Below are 14,857 nucleotides of genomic sequence, written 5' to 3'. Positions count from 1 at the left end.
ATCGGCAGGTGGACTCTCAACCACTGTGCCACCAGGGAAGCCCAAAAGTTTGCTTTTTAAAAGGAGCCCTTGAATGTATGTTTGGTAAAGAAGTCTGTTGTATTGTAATTAATTAGTTTCTAAATTCTGTTTAGAAAGTCATATCATGAATTTTCTTAAGGGACAGTTGAGTGTTGGCTAAAATTATGTGGAGGGATAACTACAAGAAAACTACTGCATGTGATACAACTATAGAAATTGTTTTGCTTTTCTCCCTTTGTCAACAGGAAAAGGGACAGAAAATCTCAGACTCCTTAAAGATAGCCTCCAAACACCAAATGGAAACACTGGAATTATGTGTAATTAGAATTACGCATTTACAGATAACTAAGGGGCCACTTGACAAAATTCATAAAATGGAAGTGAGAGAATTTTACTCAGGAGACAGGAAAACATGGGTAATACAGATGGGATCACCTGGAAAAACTCAGTCCAAATAGAATCTACCCTATAGAATGGGGGAGTTGCAGTGGAATGGATACTGGGGAGACAGTAATGCCCACTAAAGCTGGAATATATACTTAATTTGAATAAAAAATCCTCTCTTATTTAAATCACAGTGTCTCAGTTAGGTTCCATGTACCATTAGTCCCCAAATTTTGCAAAGGTAGACACTGAGGTTGGATATAAAGTATAACAAGTTACGCAACTTTGGGGGTTTTTTTTTTGAATTTTTGAATTTTATTTTATTTATTTTTTATACAGCAGGTTCTTATTAGTCATCCATTTTATACACATCAGTGTATACATGTCAATCCCAATCTCCCAATTCATCACACCACCACCCCCGCCCCACACCGCTTTCCCCCCTTGGTGTCCATACGTTTGTTCTCTACATCTGTGTCTCAATTTCTGCCCTGCAAACCGGTTCACCTGTACTATTTTTCAAGGTTCCACATATATGCGTTAATATACGATATTTGTTTTTCTCTTTCTGACTTACTTCACTCTGTATGACAGTCTCTAGATTCATCCACGTCTCTACAAATGACCCAATTTCATTCCTTCTTATGGCTGAGCAATATTCCATTGTGTATATGTACCACATCTTCTTTATCCATTTGTCTGTCAATGGGATTTATGTTGCTTCCATGACTTGGCTATTGTAAATAGTGCTGCAATGAACATTGGGGGTGCCTGTGTCTTTTTGAATTATGGTTTTCTCTGGGTATATGCCCAGGAGTGGGATTGCTGGGTCGTATGGTAGTTCTATTTTTAGTTTTTTAAGGAACCTCCATACTGTTCTCCATAGTGGTTGTATCAATTTACATTCCCACCAACAGTGCAAGAGGGTTCCCTTTTTTCCACACCCTCTCTGGCATTTATTGTTTGTAGATTTTCTGATGATGCCCATTCTAACTGGTGTGAGGTGATACCTCACTGTAGTTTTGATTTGTATTTCTCTACTAATTAGTGATGTTGAGCAGCTTTTCATGTGCTTCTTGGCCATCTGTATGTCTTCTTTGGAGAAATGTCTATTTGGCCTTCTGGCCATTTTTGGATTGGGATGGGTTGTTTGTTTTTTTTAATATTGAGGTGCATGAGGTGTTTATATATTTTGGAGATTAATCCTTTGTCCGTTGATTCGTTTGCAAATATTTTCTCCTATTCTGAGGGTTGTCTTTTCGTCTTTTTTGTAGTTTCCTTTGCTTTGCAAAAGCTTTTAGGTTTCAGTAGGTCCCATTTGTTTATTTTTGTTTTTATTTCCATTATTCTAGGAGGTGGATCAAAAAAGATCTTGCTGTGATTTATGCCAAAGAGTGTTCTTCCTATGTTTTCCTCTAAGAGTTTTATAGTGTCCGGTCTTACATTTAGATCTTTAATCCATTTTGAGTTTATTTTTGTGTATGGTGTTAGCGAGTGTTCTAATTTCATTCTTTTACATGTAGTGGTCCAGTTTTCCTGGCACCACTTATTGAAGAGACTGTCTTTTCTCCATTGTATATCTTTGCCTCCTTTGTCATAGGTTAGTTAACCATAGCTGCATGGGTTTATCTCTGGGCTTTCTATCCTGTTCCATTGATCTATGTTTCTGTTTTTGTGCCAGTACCATATTGTCTTGATTATGTAGCTTTGTAGTGTAGTCTGAAGTCAGGGAGCCTGATTCCTCCAGCTCTGTTTTTTTCCCTCAAGACTGCTTTGGCTAGTGGGAGTCTTTTGTGTCTCCATACAAATTTTAAGATTTTTTTTTTTTTTGATACGAGGGCCACTCACTGTTGTGGCCTCTCCTGTTGCGGAGCACAGGCTCTGGACGCGCAGGCTCAGCGGCCATGGCTCACGGGCCCAGCCACTCTGCGGCATGTGGGATCTTCCCAGACCGGGGCACGAACCCGTGTCCCCTGCATCGGCAGGCAGACTCTCAACCACTGCGCCACCAGGGAAGCCCAAGAACCCCATTTGGATCTCCTCTTTCCAGTAGCCTGCCCTCTGGGGACGTCTGAGCCCTCACAGTGGTCTCATGTCCCTGCCATGTGATCGGTTCAGGCATGAGCCAGCAGGATGCCAGGGGAAGTCTGTTGCAGGGACTTCTGGGAATTTGTGTCTTCCTCAAAAGGGCCACAAGACCAGGGTATTCCCGTATTCCTGCGGCAGGTGGAGATGTGAGGAGGTTAGTTAGAGCTGCAGCAGCCTTGCTGTGACTGAGAGGAACAGTCAGCCCACTGAGCTGGGAATTGGTGACAGTGTTGAACTGCCCACTGAACCATCCCTGGAGTTGACCTTTCATCATTAAAGGAAATTCCCTGGGGTCTGTAAGCTTGAATGAGAAAAAATTTTTCATCTTTATTTTCATTAACCCCTGAGCAGATTTTCACATTTCCTTCCATTATGAAAGCAGGCAAGAAATCCTAGTAGTATTAGCCAGGCCTGTGACTTTGCTCTAAAAAAAAAACTCCAGTTATTTTCATATCACATTACAACTGTTGTTGATATCTATCTCCAAATACTGGTTATACCCATTATGACCTTGAAATTATGATAACGGTTGGGCCTGCTGTTAGACTCTCTTTAATTGTTAATGAAAAGAACATATATTCCTACAGCATAAAGAAGGTGTTAATATTTGTGGTGGCCCCGTGAGAAGTACCCGCAGGCCTCTGACTGCAGGAGAGTAGCTGACAGAGCACCAGCTGCTGAGGCAGAAATCCAGCCCTGCTTGCCAGGCCATTGATGGGGATGCAAGGACCCGAAGGCTGGCCCACTCCTGGGAGACAGGGGACTCCTGACAGCGACTAGGGCTTGAGGCCTCCGTAGGCCTTGTTGAAATTCCGTCAGGCCACAGGGCAGTTAGGAGACTTCGCCCACCCTTCCTTCCCTCTCTCCCTCACTGGGGTTGGCCTTGGTGGAGTGACAGCTCCCTCAGCCTCCCCAGGCTCCCTCCCCCTCGTCTCACAGGCCAAACTCTGGCCTGTTAAATCTTGTCTTGGCATCTGTTTCTCAGAGGAGCCAGACAAACACAGCTTGTAACTGTTTTTCAATACAGTTGCTTTCTTTTATAATCAAACATACTTTATGTTATGCTTTTAAAAACGCTATTCTGTGATGGGGTCCACACATGACACCAGATGCCAAAGAGAACAGTTCAGAACCCCTGCCTTCTTGTTTGAGCTACTGTGAATTGGGTTTTCTGTTATCTGCATCCAAAACATCCCAACTCTTAGGAGATTTCAGTGAAAAAGTGTGAGAAGCTCTGGTTGGGGTAAACCCGTGTAAGAGAATGTTAAAACTCGGCTCTTACCATCCTGCAGTTTGGACAGAGGTCCCCCAAAGCCCAGAACAGCACAGTGGTTGCCCAGGATGCTCACAGCCCTGAGTGAAATGTTAGACCAGTTCTGTGGACATACAGAGAGACTGACAGACAGGGTCCTGAGAGCCCAGCACCTGCTTCCTAGCCACACAAGGGAGGCTAGAGGAGCAAGCGTGGTCCCTATGATCTGGGTCCTGTCTGTTTCCCTGACAATCCAGAGGGCCTGGGCTGGTGGGAGGGGAGAACACTTAGATGGAAAAAAAACCTTTGGATTGAGACGGGTTTTACACTAGACTGATGGGGTGGCGTGAAGGGGCTGATGCTGCCTGTTCCCTTCTGAGTCCAACTCAAACCCCTCTTTCTAGGACTGCTCTGCCGTCACTGAAGAGGAAGATGAAGGCTCGCAGGCCCTGGGGAACAGGGCAGAGGAGACATCTGAGGGAAAAGGCAGGCTGGTGGCTGCCCCAACTGGCCCAGCCACTGCAACTATGTGAACTATGTGAACATTTTTTCTTTTTTAACATTTCCCCACACCAAAGGAATCCAAACAACAGGATCCCAGAGCTAATGATCTAGCCCAGTGGTTCTCAGAGTGTGGTACCCAGACCAGTAGCATCCTCATAACCTGGTATGATGGTTAATTGCACGTGTCAACCTGGCTGGGCAATGGTGCCCACTTGTTTGGTCAAATGCTCGTCTAGATGTTGCTGTTAAGGTATTTTATAGAGGTGATTAACATCTACAATCGGTAGACTTTAAGTAAAAGATATCAGTCTGGATGATGTGGGCTTCATCCAATCAGGTGAGGGCTTAAGAGCAAAACTTGACGCTTCTGGAAAAAGAAAGCAATTCTTTTTTTTTTTTTTTGCAGTACGTGGGCCTCTCACTGTTGTGGCCTCTCCCATTGCGGAGCACAGGCTCCGGACGCGCAGGCTCAGAGGTCATGGCTCAAGGGCCCAGCCGCTCCGCGTCATGTGGGATCTTCCCGGACCGGGGCACGAACCCGTGTCCCCTGCATCAGCAGGCGGACTCCCAACCACTGCGCCACCAGGGAAGCCCAAGAAAGCAATTCTGCCTCAAGACTGTGACAGAGAAATCCTGCCTGAGTTATCTGCCCTCACAGATTTCAGACTTACCAGCCCCCGCAATATCACACAGCCAATTCCTTATACACACACTAACGGTTCCATTTCCATGGAGAGCCCTGACTGCTGCACATGGGAATTTGTTAGAAATGCATATTCTCAGGCCCCACACCAGGCCTACTGAATCCAACACTCTGGGGGTGCGTGCTTTAATAAGCTTTCCAGAAAATTCTCAAGTTTGAGAACTGCCCCTCTATATTCTCACTACTCAAAGTGTTGTCTGTGGACCAGCCCCAGTGGCACCACTGGGAGGTGGTTAGCAATGCAGACTCTCAGGCCCCACCCAGACTTGCTGAAAGGGGCTCTGCATTTTAACCAGATCCCTGATGACTTGTGAGCACGTTAAAATTTGGGAAGCACTGACCCAGTGCTCCCCAGGGGCAGGGGGAAGAGGCAGTGTTGTCTGGACTCTCAGAGATAACAATAAAAACGGTTAATTATTGGGCACCTAAGTGCCAAGCCCTTTATACAGCTTGTATAATTCATGTATACAACCCGTGTAACTTCACTGAACCCTCTCACAACCCTGTAAGGCAGGTATACACATTAAGGTCATTTTACAGACGAGGAAATGGACTGAGAGGGGTTTAGTAACCTGCTCAGGCTCACACAGCTCATAAGTGGCAGATCAGAATCAGAACCAGGCTTCTAACTAGAAGCACCCACTCTCCACGCCAGACAGGGCGCCTCAGTGATTCAGGAGAGAGGACACACACACACACACACACACACACACACACACACACACACACACACACACACACACACACACACACACACACACACACACACACACACACACACACACACACACACACACACACACACACACACACACACACACACACACACACACACACACACGGAGCCAAGGTTCCTCCTCTTAATTACAGCTGTCTCTGCTGCTAACAAAGGCGGGGGCTGAGAAAGGAATCAACTTAATATGCAATTGCTTGTTCCCAATTAGCACAAATTACCATTTGTCTGAGGAGATAATGGTGGGAACTGGGATCCGCCCGGTGGGTTGCAGTGTTCTTCTGCCTAACACCCTTCTGAGCCCTCCTCACTGGCCTTCCCGCCTTCCTGGGAAGGGGGCCCAGCCTTCCAGCGAGACTTCAGGAGGCCTGGGTAAACCCTGGCTCTGTCCCCTTTGGGAGCACTTGGTGTTTTTTGCCAGTTTCCCCCTCCACTCACCTGTGCTATTGGCTAAATCTGCATCAGCCAACACTAGCCCATCTCCAGCTCCACAAGGAGGGCTGCCCCCTCCTACCATACCCCCCAACTCCCTTCCTGGGGCCAAGCACATTTCCAATCCCAGAAAATACTAGGGGGGCTTTGACGATGCCATTCAAGGCTATGGTGGCATTGTGGTGAGAGCCAGTCCTGGCACGAGGAAGGGCTGAGGGGCCGGCAGGTGCTCTGGTACCCTTGCCCACCACTCAGTTTCTTGATCTAGGGCTTCCTCCAGATGCAAGGCCTTTGGGCATGCAGTTCCCTCTTCCTGGAATGCTCTTCCCTACCTCTACCCTTCTCCAGGCTGACTCCTCTGCATCCTTCAGGGTGAAGCTCAATACTAATTCTTTTTTAAAAATTTGTTTTCTTTTGTTTGTTTGTTTTTCAATACTAATTCTTATAACAACAACAACTATCATTCATTGCGGACCTAATATGTGCTGTACCTGTGTTAACTCATTTAGTCACACAACATTATGTGATAGGTGCTATAGTTATTCTCACTTTGCAGATGGGGAAACCGGGACACAGAGGAGTTAAGTAATCTGCCTGAGGTCACACAGTAGGTGGTACAGCTAATATTTGAACCAAGGGGTTTGGTCTCAGAGCCCAATCTCTCACTTCTTCAGAGAAACCTGCTGAAGGGCTGGGGGAGAGATGGGGAGCGATGGGGAGCGATGGGGAGGGATGGGGAGCGATGGGGAGCGATGGGGAGCGATGGGGAGAGATGGGGAGCGATGGGGAGCGATGGGGAGCGGCAGATGAAGCTTCGCTCCCTCGCCCACCGCTCACCTCCTACTGTGCGTCTGCTCTGTAACAGGTCCCAGACTGAGAGTTGGGGACCCCTGCTTTAGGGAAAGGCAGATGGTGCATCTAAGGCTGAATTCCCAGGCACAGTCCTGTCCTCCTCCACTGGCAGGCTCCTGTGTCAATGGAGGATCCCTGCTCTGGTGCCCGGGACACCCCCTCTCCCCAGTCCCCAGCACTGGGCACTCACAGGCTTCATGATCCAGGTGATTCCTGGGTTTTTGCGAAACTCCTCCACAAACAGATGGTACTCGCAGGGCATCTCGAAGGTTTTGGGGAAGAAGTCGCACTTGGCTGCCTCCAGCTTTCCCGCCTCGCGTTCCAGCTGTTTCCGGAAGCGCTTCAGGTTCTTCACCATGTAGTTCTTGCGGGTCAGCTGAGCAGCACGATGGACAGGCAGGCCATTGGCGCTCATGCCCACTGCCCTGCACCAACCGTCCCACCAACTGCCCCCCACAGCCCTCATTCTCTGTATGGTCAGAGTAACAATAAGAGGGACTTCCCTGTGGTCCAGTGGGCAGGACTCTGCGCTCCCAATGCAGGAGGCCTGGGTTCAGTCCCTGGTCAGGGAACTAGATGCTGCATGCTGCAACTAAGAAGCCCGCATGTTGCAACTAAAAGATCCCACACACCACAACGAGGATCCCACGTGCCTCAACTAAGACCCGGCCCAGCCAAAATAAATAAATAAAAATAAATCTTAAAAAAAAAAAGAGTAACAATAAGAGTAACTTTGACTGAGAGCCTGCTATTCTATAATTATCCCCACTTTATAGGTGAGGAAACTGAGGCTCAGAAAGGTTGTCAGTTGCCCAGAGCTATCCAGCTAACAGGCAGCACAGCCAGGGTTTGACCCGGGTCTGTCTGATGCCAAAGTTCTTTTTCTAACTGCTAAGCTGCACTAAGCTTTTTAAATCTCCCACCACCAGCCCCTCTAGTCCCATCTTTGTGGTATCATTCCTCCCAGTCCTCCCTCCCACCTCCAGACTCCAAACAGCTCAACTTGCCTCACTCTGAAATCACATAATCCCTCAAGCATCCTGCTTCTTCAGCCTTTGCACCTGAAGCCAGACAGCCCATGACCTCAGTCCCCTCCCCAAGGTGGCCTGTTCCTCAGGTCTGAGATCCCTATTCCCTCACACTGTTTAGCTCATCATGAATCTAGGGCACATATCTCTCACCTGGCAGGTACCCCAAATTCCCTTGTACTTTTCCATTCTGGTCCTTGTACCCCCAAGCCAACTCCTGCTCATTGCCACACCCAGTCCCCTGGGCCCACCCAGCTCACCTCGTAGTGGTTTCGGAAGTGACTGATCCGCATGTGTTCATCCATGTAGGTGTGGTCGAAATTCTCCCGGAGCCAGCTGACATCGCACCAGTAGAAATCCCACTCTCCTTCACTGGGGGTGGGAGTGGGACAAAAGTCAGGACCTGAGGACCTGCTGGGGATCTGGGGCCCAGGGAGGTGCAGCTGAGGGGTAAGCAGCGGTGTGTCCATCAGGTAAGTCTCAAGGAGGTGGCCTCGGGCTGTCGCTGCCCACTATGTACTTTATGAGGCCTGAGTGAAAACTACAGAAATGTCCCTGCAAAAATCCAGGCCACTGGCTTCCTTCGAACAGTCAGCAGATCTGGCCACGTTGAGCCCAGATGCCCCCCCGGCACCCACCGCCTTAGACAGGGCACACCTTCTCCAGATCACAGTCCCCACCATGCCCTATGGCCCATGACAACGGGCCAACCTTACCTGGTCATGTTACCTGCCTGGGCTCTGGAAGCATCCAAGTAGCCACCCCTGAGCCCACATTACCAAGCAGTGGAAACAGGCAACATTTATAAGCTCTTCCCAGTTCAGAAAGCCCTCCTCTCACTGAATCCTCAGAGCAGCCCCAAAAGTGACTATGATCATGCCTGGATCCCTAAGACAGGGACAGCCTTGCTCAGTGAGGACATGGCAGCCTCAGGATTCACACCCAAGCCTGCCCGACTCCAAATTCTGACCCTGTTCTTCACCACCATGCCAGAGAGGGGGACAGGAAACCAGACTGATCTACCAAATCCAGGTACCAGAGCTGGAGTACACAGAGGAGGTGCTTGAAAAAGACTTGACAGGAAATGAAATGCACCACCATGATTACTTCCAATTTTTTAGTAAAAGTTACAGATATAACTGAAGCCCCATGTATATTCCTGACTGATTCTATCTCCTACTCTCCTGTCCAAAAGGAAGCCATTAGAGTGAATTTGGAATCATTTCTATGAGTGTCTTTATAGTTTTACTGTGTATATATGTGCGTATCCATATGTGGCACATGGCATTGTTTGGCATGTTCTTAAAACTTTCTAATGGCTAATACTTACTTCTGCTTCCCATGTGCCAGACACTGTTCTAAGTACTTTACAAATATTAACTCATTAATCCTCATAGTAACTGTTAAGTGTTAGGTTCTTTTGTTATGCCCATTTTAAAGATGAGTGAAGTGAGACACAGAGAGGTTAAGGAACTCACCTAAGTTCATAAGCTAGTAAGTGGCAGAGCAGGACTGGAACTCAGGCCATCGGGCTCCAGATTCCAAGCTCCGTGGTTAGAGCTACTCTTGTCTATTTCCTTTCACAATTTTTTTTAACCCACCTTTTGTTTTAGTTGAATGAATAATGGATGAATGAATGAATAATGAATTATTCATTCATTCATACAACACATAGGTGTTGAGGCTGTTTTGGTGTCAGAGACAATGTTGGATGCAAGGATGTAGGGGGAACAAAAACACCTGGTCAAGTGGTACATACAGTCCTGTGGGGAAGATAAAAAATAAACAAGGAAACAAATACACAACTCTCTAATGAGGAATTGTGAAATGTTATAACCCAGTTGGAATAACCCAGTTGGAGGCCATGAGGCAGGGCAGCTGAGGGACCTATTTAGGTGGAGGCTACCCTGTGGAGCTGACCTTTCAGCTTAGATCTGAATGGTAAGGAGGGACAGCCAGATCAAGGGCAGTGGGGAGAGGGTTCCAGGAGAGGGAAGGGCAGGAACTGAGGCCCTGAGGTTGGAAAGGGCTCATTCAAGGATATGGAAAAAAAGCCAGAGTGGAGGGAGAAACGTAAGGGATGACACTGAAACTGGAGCAGGGCCCAACAAACAGGGCCTTGTAGACCATGATGTGGATTTTGGATTCTTTTCTAATTCCACAAGCTTGTTCATTTTGTACACCATCTTCATGATTATCACAGTCAAGTTGCTCTTAAATCAACCAGGAAGACATTAAACTGCTCAACAAGGCCAACAGGAAATCCAGGTTCTTTCTACCTTCTCATTCTGCCATCCTTAACATGTTGCCTTCATGCTCATCACCTCAAGGTCACAAGATGGTTGCTGCAGTTCCAGGCATCAAGGACAGCTTTCTTTGTGGGAAGCAAGGGAGGGGACAGCTCTGGCCATATCTGTTCCAAACTCTGACCTAACAGGCTGATGGTCTGAATTGGGACCTCGTTCTGTCTGGAAATACTAGACCCCAGCTTAGGTCCTAAGGACAAGGCCTCACATTCACAGAGCCATGTCTGGTGTAAAGGCCCTGGCCTCTAGCCTTTCCTGATTTGAGGACTCTCAAGGCAATTTGGGATCAGCCAGGAAACAACCTGCTTCATGGACTCCCACACCATCAGCACCAGACAAACCCTCAGACCTTCTTCCACTTGACCATGGAGCAAGGCTAAGGAGAAACAGGGGGCAGCCTCAGATCACATGGCAGGTCAGGACAGTGCCTTTTCCCATACACCTGCCGGTCACCTCCCCCGCCTCATCCTCCACTACATCCAGTTCTTCTGGATCCAGGGAAGGAAAACTCATTCTGATATTAGTGTGATACATGAGAGAACCAAGAAGGAAAATCCACAGTAGCTGCCATCATCACCACCATCACCATCATTACCATCACTGTAATACTCCCCAAAGTGCCAGAGAGAGGACTCTGCTATCTTGGATTACCCATACCACGCTTGCCACCGTCAGTCAATTTCTAATTTTTTTGTGGGATGATTTAGTAAGGGTCTCTCTCCTCTGCTAGACTCCAGCACCAGGCAGCAGGAAGCATGGATTCACCTATTCACTCATTTGTTCCTTCAATTACTGAGAGGCTGCTAGAACAGGGAGGATGAACCTGGGACTCTGCAGACAGCCAGACTAGGTGCAAACCCTAGCTCAAGCCCTGACAAGATGAGTATATTTTTCATTTTCCAACATGGTATATTTTTCCTCTTTTTGTCCAGTTTTTTCATCAGGAAAATGGGGATGACAATAGCACCTACTGGAAGGTTTGCTGGGATGATTCAAAGAGGTCATGCGTGTAAAGTGCAGAAGAGTGTCTAGGAGGCTTAGTTGTTGTTATGCAACAAATATTTATTGAGGACCCTGGCAGGGTAGCTGGTTGCCCTCACCCCTCATATCTATTCTCTCCTTTTTCTACAGTCATAGAATTTCCAACATTTACCTGGAAAATGTAGTCTACATTTTTCAGATTCCCTTGCAGCTAGGTGTGCCCACATGGCTAAGTTCTGGCCAGTGAAATGGAGGGACTTCTGGGTTGTGTCCTTCAAGGGTAGGACATGCCTCTTCTTGTCTCCTTCCTACCTCCTGCTGCTTGGAATGTACAGGAACTCCACCTCAGACCATGAGGATGAAGGCCTCACTCAAAGGATAGCAGAGTGGAAAGATGGAAGCAGATGGGTCCCACATTTCCATACCATCTTTGAACCTCCTACATCTGGACTTCAGTGGGAGGGGTAAATAAACTTCTAGTCTGTCAAAGCCTCTTTTATTTTGTGTCTCTGTTACATGCATCCAAACCTTAACCTTCACTAATATTAACACCTACTACGTCCCAGGGATTGTTTGCTTTTTCATCTCAGTATCCCCAGGGCCCAGCATAGAAGAAGAAACGTAGGCTTAGGGGTCAAAAAACTTGTTCAAGGTCACAGAACTAGTAAGTGGCCAGGACCTGCCATCACCGGAGGATTCACCCCACAGGTCTGTGATGGTTGCATAGAGAGCTATAGGACACTGGCTGTGGAATAGTCAAACTGAACTGGGTTTGAATCCCACTCTGACACTTACGTGCTGTGTGACCTTAAACAATTGGCTTAATATTTCTGAACATAATCACATCTTTCTGGATGGTTATAAGGCTTAAATAAGACAGAGATGGCATCAGTAATGCACCTAACACATTGTGAATGCTAAATAAATGTTGGTCCCTGTCACAGCCAAATTGGGACAAGTCCCAGTGGCCACCCAAGGGAACTGGGACAAAAACGAAGGGAGACAAGGACCTGTGAGACAAAGGGAAGAAGAGACAAGGCTGGGGGTGAGGGTTTCTTACTCCTTTACTTCCACCCATCCTGGCCTGTGGTGAAGGACATCCATGAGAGTATTCATAAGAGTGGTCTTGAACCGGATTGACGCTCTCTGCTCTCTGCAAGACATGACAATGGAACACTTGCTCAGAATCAACTATTTCCCTAGGACAGTCCAGGGATAGGAAAAAAGGGAAAGGAAGAAAGGTCAAGTTCCATACATGGAAATGCCAAAACATAGAATTACTGAATTTTAGAATTTAGCATCATAGCATGAAACAAAATAATCAAATTGAGAATGATAAGATCTTTGAATCATTGAAAAATAACAGCAATCACTGTCTTCAGTGCCTTTCATGGTCTGGTTGCTTTACATGTGCCATGGCTAATCCTTATACTAAATGATATGTTCTTGCAAATCCCCCTTTCTGTCACTCATCTGAGAAGATGGAATGGATATACTTTTCCCTCTTCCTCCTACCAGGACAACGAAAACCCCAGGACATTAAATATAAAACAAGTATAAGAAGACCCTGAAAGGTGGACAGAAGAAGGCAGATCAGCTAAGGACCTCAGGACCCATGGAACAGCATGTGGTGAATTCCCTGGGTTATCTTTTTGCCTCATAGATCCCAGATGTGGAGATGAAGAAGCTAGCAAGTCTGAAACACCAATGGGCACAGACAAAAAAAAACCTCCAACAAAAGCCTGCTCTCTCCAGCTGACAAAACCAGGAAAGGAACACTTAAGACAATAACTTCTCTACTCTGGCCAACCCCAGCAGAAACAAATCTGTGGCCCACCCTCACTTATGCTAGCAAAGGCTGAGTGGGGAATCTAGACTTCCCACCAGGTTGTAACAAGGTACCCAATATCCCCCAAGACCCCTGGCTAGGCTGGTGTCAGAGAAGGTCAAAGATGTAGCCGGGACTTTCATCCCTAGCAGGTGGTAGTGAGGTGCCCACCACTGCTGTGTCAGTGGAGATCATGTGCCTGGGCTTCCACCCCCACCTGGCAGTAAGGAGGCACCCCTCTTCCTTGGGCTGATGTCAACGGAGGCCTAGTGGAGAATCAGGACTTTCAATACCACCCAGTGGTAATGAGGCTGCACTTCCTGTGGTGTTCATGTGGGTCAGGTAGGGAGCAGTAGCAAGGAACTCCTAACCCTCCCGGCCAGGGTGGTATCAGCAGAGGCCTAGTGGAACCAGAACTCCCATTCCACCCAGCAGTAAGAAGGAACCCCCTTTACCCTCAAGTGTCAATGGAGGTCAAGTGGCGAACCTGGACTTCTACACTCTATGGTAGTAATGAGGTGGTACCATGCCCCCTTCCCTGGCCGGAGTGGTGTCAGAAAAAGTCACCTAAAAGAGGTTTAAACAAGATCCAGAGTTCTATGGCATAATACCCCAAATGTTCAGGTTTCAACTGAAAATCACTTGTCATACTAAGAATCAGGAAAATCTCAATGTGACTAAGAAAAATCAATAGATACCCAAGAGGGGAGAGATATGGGAACATATGTATATGTATAACTGATTCACTTTGTTATAAAGCAGAAACTAACACACCATTGTAAAGCAATTATACTCCAATAAAAATGTAAAAAAAAAAATCAATAGTACCAATGCCAAAATGGCAGATGTGTTAGAATGATCTGACAAATATTTTAAAGCAGCCAACGTAAAAATGTTTCAATGAGTAATTAAAAACACATTTGAAGAATATGTGAAGAACACTGGAAGAAAGCAAGGATGTCCACTCTTACAACTCTTATTCAACATAGCACTAGAAGTTCTAACCAGTGCAATAAGTCAATAAAAGGGACATAGATCAGAAAGGAAGAAAGAAAACTGTCCCTTTTTGCAGATGATTGTGTAAAAATTCCCACGGAATCTAAAAAACAATTCATGAACTAATAGGTGAGTACAGTGAGATCACAGGATATAAGATGAACATACAAATCAGTTATATTTCTGTATACTATCAATGAACACATGAACTCTGAAATTAAAAATACAATTTACAACTATTACTTTTAAAAAGAGGAATATTTAGGTGCAAATCTAACAAAACTTGTGCAGGACTTATGTACTAAAAACTACAAAATGCTGATGCAAAAATTCAGAGAAGATCTAGATAAATTGAGAACACTACCGTGTTCATGGATTGGAAGGCTCAGCAGAGTAGAGACGTCAATTCTTCCCAGATTGGTGTGCAGATTTAATGAGATTCCTGGGATCAAAATCCCAGTAAGATTTTTTTGTAGATATAGATAATTCTAAAATGTATGTGGAAAGGCAAAGATATTAGAACTAGAATATCTAAAACAATTTTGAAAAGAAGAATAAAGTGGGGTAAATCAGTCTAACCAATTTTAAAACATTATGTAGCTACAATAATCAAGACTGTGTGGTATTCACAGAGAAAGAGATACAAAGACCAAGAGAACAAACAAACAACCAACAACAAACAAACAACCAAGAGACGGACCCACACAAATATGCCCAACTGAATTTTTAAAAATTATTTATTTGGCTGT

The 14,857-nt window shown here is 46.2% G+C and overlaps 1 protein-coding gene across 1 annotated transcript in view; it reads right to left on the bottom strand.

Moving 5' to 3' along the window:
- TTLL9 (tubulin tyrosine ligase like 9) overlaps positions 1-14,857 on the bottom strand; it is a gene marked incomplete at its 3' end in the record, with an annotated part of 52,207 nt that overhangs the window by 28,011 nt on the left and 9,339 nt on the right. Inside the window, exons 2-4 of the mRNA XM_079719081.1 lie at positions 12,345-12,437; positions 8,258-8,369; positions 7,160-7,345 (exon numbers count right to left, since the gene is read on the bottom strand). Coding sequence (XP_079575207.1) covers positions 7,160-7,345; positions 8,258-8,369; positions 12,345-12,400 — 354 coding nt within the window. The 5' untranslated portion in view covers positions 12,401-12,437. The remainder of the gene's footprint in view (positions 1-7,159; positions 7,346-8,257; positions 8,370-12,344; positions 12,438-14,857) is intronic.

Source organism: Hyperoodon ampullatus (assembly GCF_949752795.1).
Source record: "Hyperoodon ampullatus genome assembly, chromosome: 14".
NCBI lineage: Eukaryota > Metazoa > Chordata > Mammalia > Artiodactyla > Ziphiidae > Hyperoodon > Hyperoodon ampullatus.
This window is presented reverse-complemented; position numbering and strand designations above follow the sequence as displayed.